The 23,201-nt window shown below is 44.6% G+C and overlaps 2 protein-coding genes across 6 annotated transcripts in view; one reads left to right on the top strand and one right to left on the bottom strand.

Moving 5' to 3' along the window:
- IFT43 (intraflagellar transport 43) overlaps positions 1-23,201 on the bottom strand; it is a 108,868-nt gene that overhangs the window by 79,702 nt on the left and 5,965 nt on the right. For all 4 annotated transcript variants that reach the window (XM_027552495.1, XM_027552496.1, XM_027552494.1 and 1 more), the window contains one exon: positions 21,511-21,603. In XM_027552495.1, coding sequence (XP_027408296.1) covers positions 21,511-21,603 — 93 coding nt within the window. The remainder of the gene's footprint in view (positions 1-21,510; positions 21,604-23,201) is intronic.
- The window catches only part of TGFB3 (transforming growth factor beta 3), a 33,074-nt gene continuing 31,461 nt past the window's right edge, over positions 21,589-23,201 (top strand). The window contains exon 1 of one of the 2 annotated variants that reach the window (XM_027552492.1): positions 21,589-21,676. The gene's annotated coding sequence lies outside the window, so the exon portion shown is untranslated. The remainder of the gene's footprint in view (positions 21,677-23,201) is intronic. The other variant, XM_027552493.1, reaches the window with a different exon arrangement.

Raw genomic sequence — 23,201 nt, 5'->3', positions numbered from 1 at the left:
AAACAGAATGACACTGTTGCAGTGAAAAGGGAAAAAGAAGAACCAGTTTTTCTTTCTTTTCTTTCCCTTTCCTGAGAACATAGATAAAAAGAACACCGAATAGGCCTCATCACTCCAAATTTTTACTCTAGCTATTTCTAATCTGTAGTTGGTAACCAAATTTGTTTACTTCACAACTACCTGACTAGGTAAGTTACACCCTGCACCCTTTAACTCCTGCTAATTACATCCTGTGCCTTCATCCGGTTCCCTTCAGACCACCCCTTGTAGCTCTTTGCGTTTCAGAAAGGAGGCTGCAGGGGAATAAACCGGAGACAAACGGACCCATTTCCAGGACTGCCAGACCCAATTACCGGGCAACCTGACGCCAGCTACGGCTGTTCTACAGCAAGGCAAGAAGAAGAATGTTAGATTCTTACTACTTTGTCTCTTATCCCTTCGCCCAGACTGTGAGCCCTATCTATGGGGAGGGGGAGGGCGGTGGGGGGCGGGGGGCACAGATCGTGAGGCACTAGCCTGCAGTGTTCTCCCCGCCACCGGCTGTGGATTAAAGCCATCTTTCTATTTCCTCCAAACCCTGTCTCTGTATTTTTTAATTCAGCTTTGGTGGGCAGAGAAAGCCAAGGTTTTGGTCGTATCAACACTTAGATGGAAATCTGCATCTACAGGAGGAAATGAACAATTATAAAGGTAAGGATTTATTATATATATACTGGTACTCAGTCAAGTCCAGCTCTTTGCAGCCCTAGGGACTATGTAGTCTGTCAGGCTCCTCTGTTCATGGAATTTTCCAGGCAAGAATACTGGAGTGAGGCGTTATTTCCTCCTCCAGGGGATCTTCTCGACCCAGGGAATTCGTCTCGACCCAGGGAAAGCATCTTGGATTCTTTACCGCTAGCGCCACCTGGGAAGGCCATGTGGGTGAATATAAAAGACTACCTTTTTTTCTTAATTTCTCTACGTGGCAACTGTGTGAAATGGCAACTGTATTGCGGGGTTTATAAAGTACGCAATTTTTTTAAAGTATGACATTACTAGTACAGAGAATAAAGGGACAAATGGATTTATTCTGTCACAAGGGTCTCGCATGTCATGTGAAGTGATATAATACTATCTAGCCAGTGATAAGGATGCATAGTCTAATCCCTAGAGCAACCACTAAAAAAATAGTTCAAAAAGCTATACCTGAAAAGCCAACGGAGAGATTAAAATGGAATATAAAAGCAATCAGCCAAATACAGTGACATAATTCTCTATTACACTGGGTAAAGGCATGTGACCAGAAATGTTTCAGTCTATCGCCAGTGACATTCAACATTAGGCAGAACCCTTTTCCTGTAAAGTATCATTATTAAAAGAATATTTTACGACCATCCTGCTCCTTTTCAGTAATTATTGACATGCCACATAATGAGAAGAAATCTAGCCTAGCTAATGATTTCAATGAGGCTTTCCGACCACAATCCTATGGTTCCCGAGCAGATCAGACGTTCCATATTCACAGCCCAGACTTTCCATCTCTTTGCCTCTCTTAAATCCTGGCTTTCCCCCATAGACTTCATTACTCTTGCAGCTCTTTCAGGTAGGGCCAGCTCATTCTTCAAAACCCCCTCAGGGTCCCAAGATAATCCTCCCATCTCACTCCCCAAAGTTCCTCTAGACCATTGCTCTTTCAAATTACTACGGAACATTTCCTTTGAAACTCATATTGTTCAACTATATCACTTCTCTTCCCTTCTTCATTCCTGTCACTAATAATTGCCTGAGAGCACATTGAGCAAAAATGTGGGCGTTCCTGGGCCACAACCAGCCCCACTGATGTTCAGATGTAAAGTCAATGCTCACATGAACAATCTAATGTGCAACATCTAATTAGCAACAATCTAATGTGCAACAATCTAATTAGCAACATCTAATGCTTGGCTTCACAGTTCCTGGACCCTTTAAACGCCAATGACCTTGCTACTTTCCCAAATTCGTTATCACCTGAAACTGCTCCAATGTGAAATATCTAGCCTTCTCCTCCCTCTGGATCTAGGAACTTCCTTCTTGGTTTCTCTCCCTTCCCCATCAACCCAGCTCACTGCCATGGTCCTGATGGTGTTCATGGCCTCCATGTCCCCTAGAACTGCCCCAAACCTGGATCAAGCCAACACTCTGCCTTCACTGTGTCAATACTGTGCTGGGGGGTATTGGAGGGACGGGCACAACCGTGCAAACAAAGGCTTCAGAAGCTCAAACTCTGCCTTCTCTCAGATGGGTCCCACCTGGGCTCCCTGCCTCCAGTCTCTCCTTTCTCTAATCTATATACTCCACCTATGCACAGGTCCCTAGGAGTTCCAGAGAGTTCCAGATGAAGATGAGAAGCTAGCTCTCAATCAGGAGCCAAATCTACACAAGCATTTCAGATACACTGCCTGATAAGAACTCCAAGAAAGAAATCTGAAAATCCAAGGCCTAGTAACTTGGCTGTGAATTCTCACTACAAGGAAGTATTCACTTTCATATCTATTTTGAATTCATAATTTTCAATTATATTTCTTAAAGAACGTCTCTAAATTGTGTAAGTCTCAGGACTACAAAACCTGGATCCGTCCTTGACCAATTATTGTCAGTGTACTCTTTCTAAAATGCAAATCTGATTGTATCTCTTCTCAGCTTCAGATCACACATTTGCACCTAGAAATAATGAAGGGTCCCTGCGCCATAGAAAAGAATCAGAAGCTCTTTCTATATGTTCCTCTTAGAGACTCCAGAATGTATGATATTAATATATGCTGGTCACTCCCACACCTATTAACACTCATTTCCAACTTTCTCCCTTAAGCTCCAGACCAAATTTTCAACTGTTTACTCAGCAGCTCTCTTTGAAAATCCTGAAGGCGATTCACATTCAACAGGCCCAAAATTAAAATAATCATCTCTTTTTGCTCCCCCTACTGCTGAGACTTAAATTCTCGGTCTCAGAAAGATCATTATCCATTCAGCCTTCTCAGCTACACATGGAGTCCACACAAGACCTGCCTTCCCCTCCTACCTCCAACAGCCAATCTGTTACCACCTCTTACCCATCTTCCTTGAAAAATGCCTCTGAGCACTGTCCTGGCCTATTCACCTCTCTGCCAGTCTTTAATTTTTGTTTCCCAGAGTAGGGTACACATGCCAATGGTGTAAGCAAGATGATTGGGGGGTGGTACACAAACGTGCCTCTTAAAAATTGCCACGTGTGGAACTTCCCTGGTGGTCCTGTGGTAAAGAATCGGCCTTCCAATGTAGGGGACGTGGGTTCGATCCCTAGTCAGGGAACTAAGATCCTACATGCTGGGGGGGGCAACTAAGCTCACACACTGCAACTAGAGTCCACACACTACAACTATGGAAGCCTGTGCCGCAGCTAGAGAGAGCCTGTGCACCACAGTGAAGACCCGGCATAGCCGAAAAACAGCAACGAAACACACAGCCATGTGTGCATTTTAATACGTATTGGAAAAAAATATAGCTTTCACAAACGGCACTTTCCGTTCAAAAATAAATGTCTTTAAATATAAACAGGGAGCTGATTTAAAGAAAATTGTTAACACTCATGCTAGTGGTATGTGAATACCCAAACTACCAGAACAGTCTGGGAATGCCTGAAGTTTGGGAACCCTGCCTGCTTCATGGCTCATCATCTCCGGAGGAGATGCTCCAACTGCCTCCCTCCCACCAGACTCCCTGCCAACAAGCCCTCCCCCTCTAAACTATCCTCCACGTAGCTGCCAGACTCACCTTCCTAGAAAACAAAGTCAGCAACATCATTTCCTGCTTTAAAAATCTTTGTGGAATCCCCACAACATACAAAATAAACCAAACCCCTCCACTTGGAATGCCAGGCCTTCATTCCTAAGACACTGAGTTGTTCGCTGTGTGTTGGAAACACCAGGCCCCTGAGAGACACGGGTCTTGGTATAGCTTTTTCTGCTGCCCTTCTTTCTCACTGGAAAAATCTCTCCTCATTTACTGCAACCCACCTCCCAGGTCACCTCCTTCGGGACACCTTTCCTAAGTCCCAGGCAAGGTCAGTTGCTCCTTCCATGCTCCCACTGATGCCACTTAACTATGTTATAATTCTTTTGTCTGCAGAAAAACCAGAGATCAAATTGCAAACATCCATTGGATCATAGAAAAAGCAAGGGATGTCCAGAAAAACATCTACTTCTGTTGCACTGATCACATTAAAGCCTTGGACTATGTGGATCACAGCCAAGTATATAGACTTTTCTTAAAGAAATGGGAATACCAGACCACCTTACCTGTCTTCTGAGAAATCTGTATGCAGGTCAAGAAGCAAGTTAAAACTGGACATGGAGCAACAAACTGGTTCAAAATTGGGAAAGGAGTACGTCAAGGCTGCATATTGTCATCTGTTTTCTTAATTTCTATGCACAGTACATCATGCAAAATACCAGACTGGATGAGGCTCAAGCTAGAATCAAGATTGCAGGGAGAAATATCAATAAGCTCAGATATTCAGATGACACCTCCCTAATGGCACAAAGCAAAGAGGAACTAAAGAGCCTCTTGATGAAGGTGAAAGAGGAGAGTGAAAAAGTTGGCTTAAAGCTCAACATTCAGAAAACTAAGATCATGGCATCCAGTCCCATCACTTCATCACAAATAGATGGGGAAACAATGGAAACAGTGAGAGACTTTATTTTCTTGAGCTCCAAAATCACTGCAGATGGTGACTGCAGCCATGAAATTAAAAGACACTTGCTCCTTGGAAGAAAAGCTATGACAAACCTAGACAGTATATTAAAAAGCAGATATATCACTTTGCTGACAAAGATCCATATAGTCAAAGCTATGGTTTTTCCAGTAGTCATGTATGAATGTGAGAGTTGGACCATAAAGAAAGCCGAGCGCCGAAGAACTGATGCTTCTGAACTGTGGTGTTGGAGAAGACTCTTGAGAGTCCCTTGGACCACAAGGAGATCAAACCAGTCAATCCTAAAGGAAAGCAACCCTGAATATTCATTGGAAGGATTGATGCTGAAGCTCTAGTAGTTTGGCCATGTGATGTAAAGAGTTGACTCACTGGAAAAGACCCTGATGCTGGGAAAGACTGAGGGTAGGAGAAGGGGGTGACAGAGGATGAAATGGTTGGATGGCATCATCAACTCAATGGACATGAGTTTGAGCAAAATCTGGGAGATAGTGAAGGACAAGGAAGTCTGGCGTGCTACAGTCCACGAGGTTGCAAAGAGTCAGACACAACTGAGCAACTGAACAAAAGTTTGTGGTCTATATAACTAGATATGGAGTTATCATACTCATTTTTGCATTGGAAAGTGTATATGAAATGTACAAATAATAAGTGAATATATGAATGAAAGGATAAAGTGCTCTTATAAATACATCAATAAAAATATGTAAGAATGGATGGGCAAAAGGCGGTGGTATAGGGGATGGAGTTCTCTGTTATCACTGGTAAAGAATGAAAAACAGGAAGAGACAGGAAAAAGAGAAAGAAGAGGGAAAAAGGGAGAAGCAGAGGAATGCTCAATAACAGAAGAAAAGGAGAAAAAAGATCTGGGAAGGAGATGGGGAGTGTCATAATTATTCATGCAATTCTTTCAACAATATTTGAGAACCTACCTGGTGTGGGGCGTGTGGGACTGCATCAGGTGCACGCCGCCCCTCTCTGACTGCTTCCCTGTGAGTACAGAGAGGCCTCAGTTGCTCAATCAAATAGATCCTGCTCCAGAGGGAGGGTCTGGTCTTCCTGGACCCTCTTAGGGGCATGAATCGCTCTTGACCCCTGAGTCCTTGACCCTCTCTCTTATCTTGGTTCTGGACGCCAAAGGGACCTGCTGTTGCCCTCTCCCCTCTGGCCATCCTCCTCGGTCTCCTCTTGTGAGCTTTTCTTTGGCTATGTGTGGCTTAAATGTGGGTGTTCCTCGGGTTCTACTGACTCCCCTTTAACTAGAGTTGGGTTCTCATTTACCACCTTAATAGCAACGACTCCCAAACCTTTGGCTCCAGCTCGGAGCCCAGTCCAAAGCACAGGTCCCATAGTCAAAGCCTCCTGACTGACCTCCAGCTAGTGGTCTCACAGGCCCCTCAAACTAACTTTATCCCTGAACTGAACGCATCACCCCCCCACACACACCTGGGCCCCATTCACTGGACTGGGGACCTACAAGGTGCAGCTCATGGGAGCAGAACAGGAACTCCTGGAAAGAGCAGGTAGTGAGGGAGACGCACCTGAACAATGACAAAGACATACAGTGACAAGCTGCAGGTGAGGTGATAGAGGAAATGTAGGAAACTAAAAAAAAAAAAGTACTATGAGAGAGTACAATACAGGGCGCTAATTTAAATAAGAATATTCTCATTTAAATAAGAGGATATTCAAGCTGAACCCTTTGAAGACCTTGGAGTTGATAGGGACAGAGTGGAGGGACAATGTAAGTGATTAGTTAATCCCACTAGGAGATTGTAAATTTAAAAAAAAAAAGGCAAAAAAAACAGGAGACCCCAGGAAGTTAATGATGACTCAGAAGAACAGGTTTGCTTAAGCACAAAACCATGCAGCCGAAGCACGGGACATGCTCCAAAACAATAAAACAATGGCATGAAACCCACATTCTGCCCAGTAAGCTCAGTGAGTTAATGATCCCTAGGACATGCTCTCTGCAAACATGAAAAACAGCACTTTGTGGACCCTGCTTGACTGTGTAGGGGCCAACAAAGCCCCCTGCTCGACCTGGAGGAGGAGCTGATAAGGGAAGCAGGACATCTACTCAGGAATGACAAAGACGTTCTTTTCCCTCTCCCCACTTTTTGTTTGACTGAATTGTAGCCCAGTACGGTTCTCAGGGCACAGCATCCTCTCACCAGCCCGCCTGTAAGTCTCTCAAGTGTCCTAGTCTAATAAATTACTTACTATCCACCACTTTGCTCTTGCTGAATTCTTCTCTGAGACATGAAGGACTACGGTACTGGAGCTCTTTGGAACCCCGCAAACACCACCAAATGGTTTGAGTCAGCCCAGCAAAGAGTCTAGATAAGTATTCCAGAGAATTCTATCCTATGGAATTACAGTACTCTAGGGAACTAGAATCATAGAGCAAAGTAAAGACTCCCTGTGACTGCCACAAGGAAGCAGGTGTGAGATGGGGGTAGAGACACAGGAAGGCCCAAATCACAAAGGGGCAAAGCATTTGGGATTGTTCGCCCTGAGGGCAATGGGTGTCCTTGAAATGGCTCTGAGTATGAAATGAATTATGTACATTTTATAAGACCACTGCAGCTGACCTACAGGAGAACAAGAAAGTTCAGTTCAGTTGCTAAGACGTGTCTGACTTTGCGACCTCATGGACTGCAGCACACTAGGCCTCCCTGTCCATCACCAACTCCCAGAGTTTACTCAAACTCATGTCCATTGAGTCGCTGATGCCATCTAACCATTTCATCCTTTAAAGGAGAGACCAGTCATGAGGCAAATGACTCAGTCCAGGAGAGTTTATAGTGGCTTAAGTTTGAGCAAGCTCCAGGAGTTGGTAATGGACAGGGAAGCCTGGCATGCTGCGGTCCATGGGGTTGCAAAGAGTTGGACATGACTGAGCAACTGAACAGAACCCATTTCTTTACTTCTCAATTTATTTTTTCCTACCAGAATGCTAAGTACACTCAAAGATTCTTAGAAGTCTGCTCTGGGAACTTTGCTTGAAATATTAAGTCAATTTTCATTACAACAAAAGTATTATTACCATGAAAATTTTCATGTACAAAAAAAAAAAAGAAAAAGAAAATCTCTTAACATAAGTCAGTAGTCTACTCCTTCAAGGAGTCAAACCAAATTCCAATATTACAGTAGAGTGAGACCCACAGCAAACAGGTCAGATATGACTGAGAAATGGATTATTTCCTGCCACATCAGTAAACAAGGATGTCACAGTCATCAGTGATAACTGCGCAACCCTCCAATACTGAAGGCGGGAGGGGAAGGGGACGACAGAGGATGAGATGGCTGGATGGCATCACAAACTCCATGGACGTGAGTCTGAGTGAACTCCGGGAGCTGGTGATGGACAGGGAGGCCTGGCGTGCTGCAGTCCACGGGGTTGCAGAGTCAGATGCGACTGAGCGACTGAACTGAACTGACTGAATATGAGCTGGTGAGCCCTAAAGGCACTCAAGAAGAACACCTGCGACGTAGCAGCCATCAGACTGCAGCCACTCCCTACGGTGAGGAAGCTCCAGATATCAAAAAACACAGGATGCTGGCCCCAGATAGCTGAGATGCATATGAAAGGAATGATTTCAGTGAGCCCAGACTCTTGCATCTTCCCATACATAGAAAAGCACTAAATTCCTTAACTTGGGTTATCTGGTTTTGATTAATAAAAATTTTTGATGTTCAGATTCCCTGCCCTTTGTTGCAAAACTTCTATATAACCTGGCTCCTCCACTTGGCTCCTTGGAGCCCTGTCTCAGGGCTACTTAAATGCTGCCTCCCAGGCTTAAGCCCTAAAAATTCCTGCCAAACAAACTATAACTTTTTAGGTTGTGACTGAACTTTTAGGTTGCGACTATTTTTTAAGTTGATTCGACCTATGTTTGACAATCATGTATATGCAAATTAGGAATGCTGAGAAGAAAAAGACAAGGGTTCTCATCTTTCTTGAGGCAACAAAGTAGTAAGAGGTCACAGGCACTAAGCCCTTCCTTATAAAGAATGAGCCAGAAGAGTTTCCAAGCCATCAATACTATACTTAAGCACATCTCAAAAGTTCAGACAACATACATGCATAGGGAGAGAAGTGCAATGGCTGCATTGAAGATGCATCAATGAACAAGAAACATTGAAAAATATTGAAATGTCAGAATCTAAATCTCATGATATTGCCAATTATTTCAGTGTCAAACAAGAAATGCTGGCCTTATATGGTTCATTTTCAAAAAAGGCAAGGGGGCTATTTTTTGAATACTGGAAAAACGTGACATTGCTTGCAAAAGTCACTGAGGACCACCACTCCATCGCCTGAATGGTCAACTGCTCCACTAACAAATCTGATGTGCCATGCTCTCCCTCATCTCCAAAACCTGGCAGGTGCTCATGCCTCTACTTGAAGTATTCTCCCTTCCTTGGCCCACTCTGGCCCACCCCTTCCCTTGGCTAACTTCTACTCATCCTTCAAGTCTCAACTCAAACATGATTTTTTCCTAGACCACCTTTCCAGATGTCCCTAAGAGTAAAAGGGTTCAGTGATAGCATTCCCATATCCTTCTGTGTTCACCCCAACCTGTCAGTTAGTTCTCTGCAGCTCTGAGAGGAAGGTTCTAAGTGGACTGGGAGCATGTCTGGTTTATCACCATACTGCCAGCTTCAAGCCTGGCACACAGAAAGCTCTCAATCAAGTTTCATAAGTGAATGAATGAAGAAATGAATGGATGTCACCCTCTACTCCAAGGTCACTGAGATCACCGAGGTCATTCCTGCCCTCTTCATTTTCAACCCATGTGCCCCAGAACAACAAAATGATGTTAAGTCAGCAACTAAGGATCATTCTTTGAAAAGACCGCCAACCTTTAGACAGAGGCCCGGGTTGTGAAAAGAAGATGAAAAGGTATTAGCAAATAAGAAAATCTCTGTATCATGAACAGAACTGCATCTGAGGATAAACTGAGAATACTTTTTAATTCTCATCAGTTCAGTTCAGTCACTCAGTCGTGTCCAACTCTTTGCGACCCCATGAACCAGGCCTCCCTGTCCATCACCAACTCCCAGAGTTTACCCAAACTCATGTCCATTGAGTTGGTGATGCCATCCAGCCATCTCATCCTCTGTCATCCCCTTCTCCTCCTGCCCTCAATCTTTCCCAGCATTAGGGTCTTTTCAAATGAGTCAGCTCTTCACATCAGGTAGCCAAAGTATTGGAGTTTCAGCTTCAACATCAGTCCTTCCAATGAACACCCAGGACTGATCTCCTAACTTTAGGATTGACTGGTTGGATCTCCTTGCTGTCCAAGGAATTTTCAAGAGTCTTCTCCAAGACCACAGTTCAAAAGCATCAATTCTTTGGGGCTCAGCTTTCTTTATAGTCCAACTCTCAAATCCATAGCCTTGACTAGAAAGGAAAAACCATACCCTTGACTAGATGGACCTTTGTTGGCAAAGTAATGTCTCTGCTTCTTAATATGACACAAATAATGACAATAATAGTTAGCATGTGGCAAGCACTGTCCTAAGAGCTTTTTACATTCTCTTATTTAATCTACCAGCAATCATAGAAGATAGTTATTACTATCAGCTCCATTCAGCAGATGAGGAACAGGCTCAGAGTGGTTAAGCAAATTGTCCAGGATAGACACTGAGGAATTGGCAGAGCTGAGATTAAAGATAAAATGATCATTGTTTCTACTTCTCAGGTTGTACAGATAGTAACAATAGCTAACTTATTGGAGCACTGAGCTAAATAAACTCTCCCATGTAGTTCTGACTTAACCCTCCCCATAGGAAAGGGAAGGAATTTTAGGTGCTCTTCAAGCACCACCTTTCTGTACGAAGCCAGTTTTACACATAGTTGAAGGAAACATCTACTTCTGCTTTATTTACTACACCAAAGCCTTTGACTGTGTGGTTCACAACAAACTGTGGAAAATTCCTAAAGAGATGGTAATACCAGACCACCTTACCTGCCTCCTGAGAAATCTGTATACAGGTCAAGAAGCAACAGTTAGAACTGGACATGGAACAACGGATTGGTTTCATATTAGGAAAGGAGTACGCCAAGACTGCATATTGTCACCCTGCTTATTTAACTTCTATGCAGAGTACATCATGTGAAATGCTGGGCTGGATGAAGCACAGGCTGGAATCAAGACTGCTGAGAGAAATATCAATAACCTCAGATATGCAGATGACACCATCCTTATGGCAGAAAGCGAAGAAGAACTAAAGAGCCTCTTGATGAAAGTGAAAGAGGAGAGTGAAAAAGCTGGCTTAAAACTGTACATTCAAAACACCAAGATCATGGCATTCAGTCCCATCACTTCATCACAAATAGACAGGGCAACAATGGAAACAGTGAGAGACTTTATTTTCTTGGGCTCCAAAATCACTGCAGATGGTGACTGCAGCCATGAAATTAAAAGACGCTTGTTCCTGGATGCTTGGGGCTAGTGCACTGGGACGACCCAGAGGGATGGTATGGGGAGGGAGGAGGGAGGAGGGTTCAGGATGGGGAACACATGTATACCTGTGGCGGATTCATTTTGGTATTTGGCAAAACTAATACAATTATGTAAAGTTTAAAAAAAAAAAAAAAAAAAAAGACGCTTTCCTTGGAAGAAAAGCTATGACCAACCTAGACAGCATATTTAAAAGCAGAGACATTACTTTGGTGACAAAGGTCCATCTAGTCAAAGCTATGGTTTTCCCAGGAGTCATGTACGGCTGTGAGAGTTGGACCATAAAGAAAGATGAGCACCAAAAAACTGATACTTTTGAACTGTGGTGTTGGATAAGATTCTTGAGAGTCCCTTGGACTGCAAGATCCAACCAGTCCATCCTAAAGGAAATCAGTCCTGAATATTCATTGGAAGGACTGATGCTGAAGCTGAAACTCCAATACTTTTGCCACCTGATGTGAAGAACTGACTCATTAGAAAAGACCCTGATGCTGAGAAAGATTGAAGGCGGGAGGAGAAGGGGATGACAGAGGATGAGATGGTTGGATGGCGTCACCGACTCGATGGACTTGAGTTTGAGCAAGCTCCAGGAGTTGGTGAGGGACAGGGAAGCCTGGCGTGCTGCAGTCCATGAGTTCGAAAAGAGTCGGACACGACTGAGCGACTGGACTGAACTAAGCAGGAGGCGTGCGGCAGTGCCCTGGGGCACTGACAGAGCCCGAGGAAGCGCTGTAGGGGAATCATGAATGCTGTTCCCAACCGGGTGATCTACCCCCGGGGATGATGTTCCCGCCTACACAGTGAGCAGCCCCAGGGATGGGTCGGTGAAGCACACGGGCCCATCTCCGAGGGAGAGTTCAAAAGTCAGGCATACGGAACGTGACCTGAAGACAAGGGTGGAAAACACATTCCTTGTGAACGGGTCCACGGTGGATTCCCCTGTATTCCTCTCTGAACGACATTGTCAGAAGCATCATTCAACCCAGCCTGTTGGAGAGGGACTACGAAAAAGGCTGAAAAATGTGACTAATCTAGGAAAGTTATTTTTGTGAGAAAGAAGAAAAAATGTCACCAAAAAGGGTCAGCAGATAACCCTAGCTGGGCTGAAAATAACTGCCTGCTGGCAGACCAGTGAGGAATAGGCGGAGGGCAAGAGACGTAATACAATTTGCCAGGGGAGCTCCAGCTGAGAGGAGCTGCTGGGGGATGAGGAAACTGGCCTAATTTGGGAACATGAGCCCAGCAGCATTGCTCAGATTCCTGCAAGAGAATCTGGCTGAATTTCAGTTCTGCGTCCTGAGAGGAGCACCAGAGGGATGGTGGCCACGGGGGGGCGGGGAGGGGGGCCCCGGAGGAGGAAGAGAAAAGAGAACAGCTGTGTCTCAAACGCTTTTCCAGACAAGTGGACGAATAAGGATGATCAAGTGAGAACTCACATCCTCGCCAAAAGGATTCCAAGAGGAAAACCCAAAAGTCTGTCAGCTCCCTCCAAAAGTCTTTCTCTATACTGGGACGTCTGTGCATCTAACCATCCAGGAGGTAGGAGAAGTGGTGATTAAGCACCTGCCTGGAGGGAGAGAGAGGAGAGTCATATGTTAGCTGAAGGACTGTGGATAGGTCACTCGACTCCTTGAAGGCTCGGTGTCCTCGGAGCTAAAATGAGACCTACTTCAGGAGTGACCACAAGGCTTAAATAGGACAGTGTGTGTAACTGGCAGCTGCTCCAGTGTCAGCTATCATTATTATTATTACAAGGACAATCTGCAAAATGGAAGCTAAGCTACAAACTGGTCTAGACCCAGCTGAGAAATACTCATTGAGAAAACAGGCAAGGGAATCCCCTGGAAGTCCAGTGGTTAGGACTCTGTGTTCTCACTGCTGAGGGCCCACATTCAATCCCTGGTTGGGGAACTAAAATCCCACAGGCCTCACCAGGCAGCCAAAAAAAAAAAAAAAATCCCCCCAAACAAAAAACAGGCCAGTCCTGAGAGGTTCTGCACGAGATTCCTCTTCCCCAACCTCAGTGTACGGCAGTGTCACTTCCCAGGAGAAAGTGTCCAGGTCTTTTCTTGAGGCTGAGTAGGCGCAGTATCATTTGAACTGACGCACGGTGAAATTCAGGAACATAAATCCAGTTTAATGCCCAGGGCTGCTCTTCCAGAGAAAGTTATTCACTACAGATGTGGAGATGCTTATCAGGGCACCAGTTAAAGTGTCCACAGTTGTAACACCAACCTGAATTGCTAACTGAACCATGCATCTAGTGATCTAAGCCTGATTGGTGACAAGTGGCAAACACACACACACACACACACACTAGGGGTGCAGTCATAAACCTTCTAAGTACTTACAACTTCTTGAGAGATGCCTTTGTGCAGGGACCTTTATGTGCATTACCTAATCCAACAGGACTCTATAGTCAACTCCGAGCTAGTAAAACTACTGAAAGAGCTCATCTTTCTGGTTCATCAGTATGATTAGACAGGTAAATTCTTTAAAATTTTTTAAAAATTTATATGGTTGGCTGCAGTCCATGGGGTCACTAGAGTCGGACACGACTGAGCGACTTCCCTTTCACTTTTCACTTTCATGCACTGGAGAAGGAAATGGCAACTCACTCCAGTGTTCTTGCCTGGAGAATCCCAGGGATGGGGGAGCCTGGTGGGCTGCTGTCTATGGGGTCGCACAGAGTCGGACACGACTGAAGCGACTTAGCAGCAGCAGCAGCAGATTGACCAAGCAACTAAGGCAACGGCACCCCACTCCAGTACTCTTGCCTGGAAAATCCCATGGACAGAGGGCCTGATGGGCTGCAGTCCACGGAGTCACGAAGAGTCGGACATGACTGAGCAACTTCACTTTCACTTTTCACGTTCATGCATTGGAGAAGGAAATGGCAACACACTCCGGTGTTCTTGCCTGGGGAATCCCAGGGACAGGGGAGCCTGGTGGGCTGCCGTCTATGGGGTCGCACAGAGTCGGACATGACTAAATCGACTTAGCAGCAGCAGCAGCAGCAAGCAACTAAAGAGACCCTTCCTCTTCTTTCAGAGAGGGAGGAAGAGTCTAATTACCTGGGCTGAGTCACAGGTACTCTACAGGTAGAAAATCCTGAATGGTTACAGATAAAACAGGAAGAAGGAAAAGGTGGAGAAGGGACAACACTGGCAAGTGCATCGAGTATCTTGGAACTTCGGGGCATACAGATTTTCTCTGAACTCTATACAACCCCAAATTAGAAAACTGGAGAGGAATGTGGATTATTTTTTCTTTTTTGGCTACTAAAAATAATTCTTTCCTTTTATACCCAAGCCTAGGAGAAAAAAATCTTTGCATACATCTTTTTTTAATTGATATGTCATAAATTGCCTACTCAGTGATTCCTCTTCTCCCTAACCCCCCAAACCCCAATGTGATGGGTATGGCAACGTGCCCAGCTGAAAAACTCCTTTGAAATTTAAAGTGGTTTTAAGACCTAGTTCTGACCGATGACATGTAACTAGGAAAGTCTACTTGGTGAAGTCTCTGGCTATCACTTTCCTGTCAAGAAGGCACAGAGTTTCTTGGTAGGACCCTGGACTCTTCCCCCCTTCCCTCTCTCCTCACCTAGAATACAGATCACATCGGTGGGGAATGACCGACTATGATGTGAACAATCACGGGAACGCATTACAAGCTCCAGAGGGCAGAGCGGGCATCCAGAAGGGGCGAGGGCGACCCAGGGCCGTCCCCCGTGACCGCACCTGCCCTGCCCGCCACTGGGCTTCTTGCTGTGAGGAAAACCACTCCCGTCTGCTCCAAGCCCCGCGGCTGAGTTTCTGATGTGTGCAGTCACATTTAATACCCATAGATACATAAGGATACCTGGAAAATCAATCCATCCTAAAAGAGCAGGAGTTTTAAACTCAAATGGAAACAGGAGTCAGGCACATCAGATGTGAGTAAATCTGACCAGGTGTATTCAAGTAAGAAAGCGTGAGCTGGAGAGGGCAGGCCATGTGGAAGCAAGCACCTTAATCAGCTCAGGCCAACTGCTGCCAGGGGGAATGCCAGCCTGGTTTCAAAGAGGAGCCCCAAATCTGGATTTTCACATAAAGTTTCCTAATTTACAAAAGATAACACCCAAGTTTAAAAAGTGCTTAACTCTGTCTGGATCAAAGAAGACTTGACTATAGGCTAAGACTAGCCTGAAGGCCACCAGCTTTCAACCTCAGTAGAGAGGGTTAAGGCACAATAATAGAATACCCAAGCTCTGGAGAGATAATAATATAATGAGCACTTATGTGTCAGACTGGGTTAAGGGCTTACTTTACACATGCTTATCTTGTTTTTTCTTTCTGGCCATCCTATTCAATCCCAAAGAAAGGCGATGCCAAAGAATGTTCAAACTACCACATAATTGCACTCATTTCACATGCTAGCAAGTCAAGTCGGACTCTTTGCGGCCCCATGGACTGTAGTCTTTGGAATTCTCCAGGCCAGAATACTGGAGTTGGTAGCCTATCTCTTCTCCAGCAGATCTTCCCAACCTAGGAACTGAACCGGAGTCTCCTGCATTGCAGGTGGATTCTTTACCAACTGAGCTATCAGGGAAGCCCACATGCTAGCAATGTAATGCTCAAAATCCATCACACTAGGCTTCAGCAACACACGAACCAAGAACTTCCAGATGTTCAAGCAGGATTTAGAAAAGGCAGAGGAACCAGAGATCAAATTGCCAACATCTGTTGGATCACAGAAAAAGCAAGAGAATTCCAAAGAAAATCTTCTCCTGCTTCATTGACTACACTAAAGCCTTTGACTGTGTGGATCACAACAAACTGTGGAAAATTCTTAAAGAGATGGGAATAGCAGACCACCTTATATGCCTCCTGAGAAACCTGTTTTCAGGTCAAGAAGCAACAGTTATAACCGGACATGAAACAACAAACTGGTTAAAAATTGGGAAAGAAGTATGTCAATGCTGTATATTGTCACCTTCCTTATTTAACTTATATGCAGAATACATCATGTGCAATGCGGGGCTGGATAAATCACAAGCTGGAATCAAGATTGCCAGGAGAAATATCAACAATCTCAGATATGCAGATGATACCACCCTAATGGCAGAAAGTGAAGAGGAACTAAAGAGCCTCTTGATGAGGGTGAAAGAGGAGAGTAAAAAAGCTGGCTTAAAACTCAACATTTAAAAAACTAAGATCATGGCATCTGATCCCATCACTTCATGGCAAATAGAAGGGGCAAAAGTGGAATCAGAGACAGATTTTATTTTCTTGGGCTCCAAAATCACTGGGGATGGTGACTGCAGCCACAAAATTAAAACACACTTGCTCCTTGGAAGAAAAGCTATGACAAACCCAGACAGCATATTAAAAAGCAGAGACATCACTTTGCCGACAAAGGTCTGTATAGTCAAAGATATGATTTTTCAAGTAATGTACAGATGTGAGAATTGGGCCATAAAGAAGGCTGAGTGCCAAAGAATTGATGCTTTTGAATTATGGTGCTGGAGTAAACTCTTGAGAGTCCCATGCACAGCAAGCAGATCAAACCAGTCAATCCTAAAGGAAATGAACCCTGAATATTCATTGGAAGGACTGATGCTGCAGCTGATGCAAAGAGTCAACTCACTGGAAAAGACCCTAATGCTGGGAAAGGTTGAAGACAGGAGGAAAAGAGGGTGGCAGAGGATGAGATGGTTGGATGGCATCACCGACTCTATGGACATGAGTTTGAGCAAGATCTGGGAGATGGTGAAGGACAGAGAAGCCTGGTGTGCTATAATCCATGGGGTCAAAGAGTCAGACACAACTTGGCGAATGAACGACAACATTTTACCAATGAGGAAACTGAGGTTTGAAAAGGTTAAGAAACTTGCTGAGCCACTGAGCTAACCTGTGGCACAGACAGGATTCCAGCCCATGGCTGTCCGACCCTGAGGCCTGTGTCCTTGTCCACCTTTTGGGAGGAATGCCCACTGCATTTAGAAAGCAAAAAACCTGCTTCATATTGTTACTCGTCAGCCTGTGGATAAATGAGTAGCAACCCTTGGAAAGACTTCCAGTTCTAAAAGAGACCAGGCTCACATCCTCCTTCTCTGCAGCCCTTCAATAACAAGAGCAAAGCTCTGTCCAAATATTCTTATTCACCACTCACTGAATGAATGAACATTTGTTCTGTGCCTTTAAGTTTATTAAAGTGCTTTTAAACGCATATCTCACTTAATCCTCACATCAACCTGGTGGTGTTGTTACCACTGTTTGACAGATAATGAAACGGAGGATTAGAGAGCTTAGTGGGTTTGTTCAAGATCCAGGCAATTAGCAGAGTCCAGGCTCGAGCCCTGGTCTTTCTGATGCCAAGCCTGTGTTCCCTCTATTTCAGCAGACCGATGCCAGACTTCCTGTATGAGTTCCCCGCCTGCCACCTCACTTTAAAGTCATCATTTGGGATTTCTCATATGGCCTCGTGTCTAAGACTTCACACTCCCAATGTGAGCCTTGGACAGGGAACTACACCTTGCATGCCCCAGCTGAAAGTTTGCTTGCCATAACTAAAAGATTGCAGCTAAGACCAGGTGCAACAAAATAAATAATATTTTGAAAAATTAATAAAGTAAAAAAATCATCATTTGTTTGAACTAATTACTGCTGCTAAGTCACTTCAGTCATGTCCGACTCTGTGCGACCCCATAGACGGCAGCCCACCAGGCTCCCCCGTCCCTGGGATTCTCTAGGCAACAACACTGGAGTGGGCTGCCATTTCCTTCTCCAATGCATGAAAGTGAAAAGTCAAAGTGAAGTCGCTCAGTCGTGTCCGACTCTTAGCGACCCCATAGACTGTAGCCCACCAGGCTCCTCCATCCATGCAATCTTCCAGGCAAGAGTACTGGAGTGGGGTGCCATTGCCTTCTCTGGAACTAATTACTACATGGATCCAAAGTAACTCCAGGACTTCCCTGGTAGTCCAGTGGTTAAGAATCTGCCTGCTAATGCAGGGGACAGGAATTCAATCCCTGCTCCAGGAAGATTCCACATGCCACAGGGCAACTAAGCGTATGGATCACAACTACTGAGCCTACATGTCGCTCCAGAGACCGTGCTCCGCAACAGGAGAAGCCACTGCAATGAGAAGCCCGCACACTACAGCCAGAGAGCAGCCCCTTGCTCGCTGCAACTAGAGAATGCCCGTGTGCGGCAGCAAAGACCCAGTGCAGCCAAAAATAAAATTAAAAAAATTTTTTAAAAAGTAATTGCAGTATGTCTGACAGCCCCCAGGTACCATATTTATGTTTTCATGAATAGCTTCATCCTAGAATATACTCAGTGAGAGGACAAAAATAAATATATCAAGTAATATATTCAGAACTGGAATGTAAATGGGCACACACACAAGTCTTAGAAATCTAATTTTAGAAAGAATCAGTCAAAAAGTCCCACACAGCACAGTGTGCATCTGGCCTGAGGGAGGCTGCCCACACTGTTTTAAACCTCAATTAACTCAGGGAGAGAAGGAATCCTGGAATTCTTACTGGCATTTTGCTGTCAGAGGCACCAGGTAGGTAAAGAACAGAATGACTTTTCATCATGTTTTCCCAGAAAAAATACTAAGGCCCAGAGTTGTTTTTTTTTTTAAAAAGAGTACATGGCTCAGTGGAAATAAGTAGGTATTCCAAAAAGGCTGACATGCTGATAGGTGCATTATTCTGGACTTAGGTGCTCACAGCCCTGACTCTCACCTGAGCTCAGGGGAAGGCAAGTGGGCAAACCTGCCTAGTGACCCCAGCCCGGAAGCCGATCCGGGGTGGGGCCACAAAGGACTTCCCATCAGGACACCTCGGCCCATCTTGGGCTCACTCACCTCGCCACTTAAGGTGGCTCCTCCTTATAACCTCCTCCACAATGGGGTTGGCTTGTAATTAGCCTTTGTGACTGCCAGCGAGCATGCAAATGTAAGTTCCATTACTATATGGGATTTGTCTCTTGTTCACTGAAATATGCCAAGCCCCTAAAACAGTGCCTGGCACACAGTAAGCATCAATAAATACTTGTTAAATAAATGAATTGATGATCTGGGTGTGGGATGGATCTTCCCTGGCCCACAGGCTGAAGTGGCCAAAGGGCAAGAACAGACGTCCGTTACCCTGGTCACTGGCTGGCTCATCTTCTCTTCACAGACATACACCACTGCAGTTCAAGCTTCTTGAGATCCAGGCTTGGGTCTGGTAGCTCTTCTTTCACTGTCTCCCCTCCACTGTACCCTTTTCACTATGCCTCCAATGTCCCACTACCTGCCACCCCAACCCTGTAACGCTCTTCTTCAGCTTCCAAGGGCCCTCATCACACACTATGAACTTCACCCCACTCACCCTCTGCATGCCTGCTCTGTGCCAGGCACTGTGATAAACAAAGGCGATAGGGACTTCCTTGGCGGTCCAGTGGTGACTGGATTCTGCGACTCCACTGCAGGAGGCACAGGTTCGATCCCTGGTCTGGGAACTAAAATCCCAAATGCCAATGCAGCATGGCCAAAAAAAAAAAAAAAAAAAATTGTTTTGTTTTTTTTTAAACACCCCTCGCCTTCCAAAAGGGAACATCTGAGGAAGCCAAGAAGATAAACAATTAGAATACAATACAGTGGGTTGGCCAAAAAGTTCATTTGAGTTTTTCCATGCACTCTTATGGAAAAATCCGAATGAACTTTCCGGCTAATCTAATAAGCTCTATAAAGGAGGCACTATGGTCAAAGTCACAAACTGACAACCCTCAGGCCTAATAGAGCCCATATAGTGATTTAATTATTATAATTAGTCACTGATCTCTAAAAATATGTTGCTTTTACATAAAATTTCAGACTGCCAGAGTCTCTCGGAAAATCAGAAGAGCTGGCAGTACAGGACCTATACTCTCCAGACATCAGCGGCTGTGACCAGGAAGTGGTTACTCCAAGTGTGGTTACCTGTGGCCTCCACAGTCCCTCCCCGACCTCTCCCTACTGACTTCAGACCATGAGGCCAAGAGTCAGCCGCCAGTTTTTCTGTGTTGGCATGGTTGTTATCTGGGGTCACCTGGGTGGCTCAGTGGTATAGAATTTGCCTGCCAATGTAGGAGAGGCTGGTTCAATCCCTGGGTTGAGAACATCCCTTGGAGAAGGAAATGGCGACCCACTTCAGTATTCTTGCCTGGGAAACACCACGGACAGAAGAGCCTGGTGGGCTACAGTCCGTGGGACTGCAAAGAGTTGGACACAATCTAGCAACTAAACAACAACAAAAAATTGTTATCTGAGAGGGAAACTGCTTCTCTGTACCCGTATTTCTATAATCAGTGAGAAAATAGAAGAGAAACTGAAAGGCCCATGTGGACTGCTTGAAAGCATGGTAGAGAACTTATTTCTGATGAAAGTGAAGGATATTCCTACTTATGTGATATGTAAGTCAAGTGTGTCTGTCTTGTCCCCAGCATGCTGTGCTCACCTACCTACCCGGTCCATCAGGCCTCCCAGCAGAGCTGCCCTCATAAACCCACTGTAGGCTAATGAGCTGGGCAACTGAGTAGCCATGTTGCACGTTGCCCAGAAACTCACTCTCTAGTGGGCCAGACGCATAAACAGAAAATGAGGGCCTGAAACAGGTACCATGGCAATTGAGAAGTACGAGCCCTAAGTCAGCCTGGAGAAGTGAGGAAAAGCTGACAGTGAGAATTACCCTGAAGCCAGCTCTAGAAAAGGGCAGAAGTTTCTTCACATAGGGCAGAGGAGGGTGAAAAGAAGTCCTGAGTAAACTGCCAAAAATAGTGCTCTGGCATCAAAAGTATTGCTCATCAAGATTACCCACCCTCCGCGGAGAAGCTGGATAAATTCCCACGATTCCAGGCCACTTGGAAAAGCTTCCAAGAAAGCAAGGCCAGTACCAGTACGGGTTCCCTTCCCGCCTGAAAACTGTAGAAAGCGCAGGTCACCACTGAGAACAAAACGTCCACTTGTGTAATTCAACTTTACGTCACCAGCATGCCTCACTGGCTTTTATCTGGCAGGAATAAAAACCCGGATTTTGGCTGGATTTTGAAAGCTCCCAGTCCCTTGCTTCAGTTAACGTACAAAACTTCTTCACTGGGAATATAAAGCAATGCAGAGAAACTAGTCTGGCATCAAAAGAAAACAGCTACTCTTTCATTTCTTGCTAATAGGACAAAGGCTGGGGAAGGGAATTCCCAAATCAATATAGGAGGAAGGCTGACATTAAAGAAAAAGAAAATAATAATATGAAAGGCCAAATCCTTGCTCACTGAGTAACTGCCAACTGTTAAGAGCTGAAAACTTTTTAGCACCCACCTCTGCAGTCAGAGTCAAAGAGGAATTCTTGCCACTGAGATGATTCTCGGCTTGGGTGGACTCCTGTTGAGCTCGGCGCCCCATCTTGGCCCCCTGTAAGGAGAGATGAGAGGTGCTGCTGACTCAAACGTCTCTGAGCCACTATGAGGAAGACATTTCTGCCAAGGTAAGCAAGGACTGGGTTTCTGATGACATGGGGTGGATGGGATTTGAGCAACTCGAACATACTTAGAAAATGTTCCAAACCCTTCAAACAAAAGTGCCCAAAGTCAGTTCTATGTGGTAGGGCAAGAAACCCATGTGTTGATCACTTAGAAAATACTCCAAACCCTTCAAACAAAGTGCCCCAAGTCAGTTCTATATGGTAATAGGAAATTCATGCGTTGATCACAATGTTTTCTTTTAATGGCCATAGAACTATTCTACCCAAAGAAATGCACCTAGAACTTCCTCTAGAATGGACAGGCAGCTCATGCCACAGCTCACGCAGAGTATGGTCAAGGCTCCCATGTCCCGATGTGGGATTTCAGGAGGGCCTAATTTCAAAGCTGCAGCTTGGCATGAAAATAGTTATCAAAAAGGCTTGGTGGGGGAAGAAATTCCATGGAAACTGAAACCAGAGAAATACAGATAGCATTTCCTTTGACGTATATGCTAATTGGATTTGTACTTACAGACATTAAAGGAAAGCTCTTACAAGAATTTTTTGAGACATCAGCTTTGGGAATCAGAACACTTCAAATTCTGAGTCATCAAAGGAACCATTTGCAGGTGTTTCCCAAAGCCCTCCTAGGGTGGAGGGCTCCATCTGTGTCTCCAATGCCTCCCAGCACATACAAACATTATTTGGGCAGACTGGAGGGTGTTGAAATGTTTATATTTTTCTTTTTTTGCTCTTTAAAAAAATACAGCATTACTGTAAGCATTTTTAGATCTCATCTGATGTAGCTTCATTTGATTTCACAATAATAGGGACTGGGACTGAGGCCATTTTACAAATGATGTAATTGAGACCCGGGAAAGCAATAAAGTGGCAGATAAACATAAGAGCAAAATCTTCTGCCTTCAAATTCTGAAGGCTTTTTCTGTGCCCTGCTGGAATTTCAGTTCTAAGATGTTCTAAGAACTGACTGCATCAATAAATTGAGAGAAGTTACATGAGAGCTGCATAAAAACCCTCATGTAGTGTTTACACATGAAATTCTAATCAATCATTTAGATTTCAGGAATGACAGAAACAATATTTTGGACAATAAGCAGCTCATTTTCTTCCCAAGGTAGACAATTCTATTCCTTCACCTGTGGCTGCCCTTTTCCATGTATTGGGTATCTGAATATGGCATATTACACGGAGTGATTGTGGTCAAACAAAACTTCAAGGATCTTGTCTCTACTGTTTATAGATGGTTTCTCTAGTATATTTGGCAAGGATTTTAAGGTTTTAAACTTTTGGAAGACCCTGTATAAATCCATAGGAATGACTGGTAGGGAAACTACATTACTACCTGGTTTTATATATTTTAAATGTATGGTCTCTTTATTGCCCATCTTCCTCCACTGAAACAGAAGCCCCATGAGGGCAGGGACTTAGTTTTTCTTTTCACTGTTATATTTCTAACACCTAGGACAATCAATGCCTGATACACAGAAGGAGCTCAGTAAATATTTGTTGAAAGAATAAATGAGTAACT

The sequence above is a fragment of the Bos indicus x Bos taurus genome, chromosome 10 (assembly GCF_003369695.1).
Source record: "Bos indicus x Bos taurus breed Angus x Brahman F1 hybrid chromosome 10, Bos_hybrid_MaternalHap_v2.0, whole genome shotgun sequence".
Taxonomy (NCBI): domain Eukaryota; kingdom Metazoa; phylum Chordata; class Mammalia; order Artiodactyla; family Bovidae; genus Bos; species Bos indicus x Bos taurus.
Note: the sequence above shows the minus strand (reverse complement) of the source record. Positions and strands in the feature narration are given on the sequence as shown.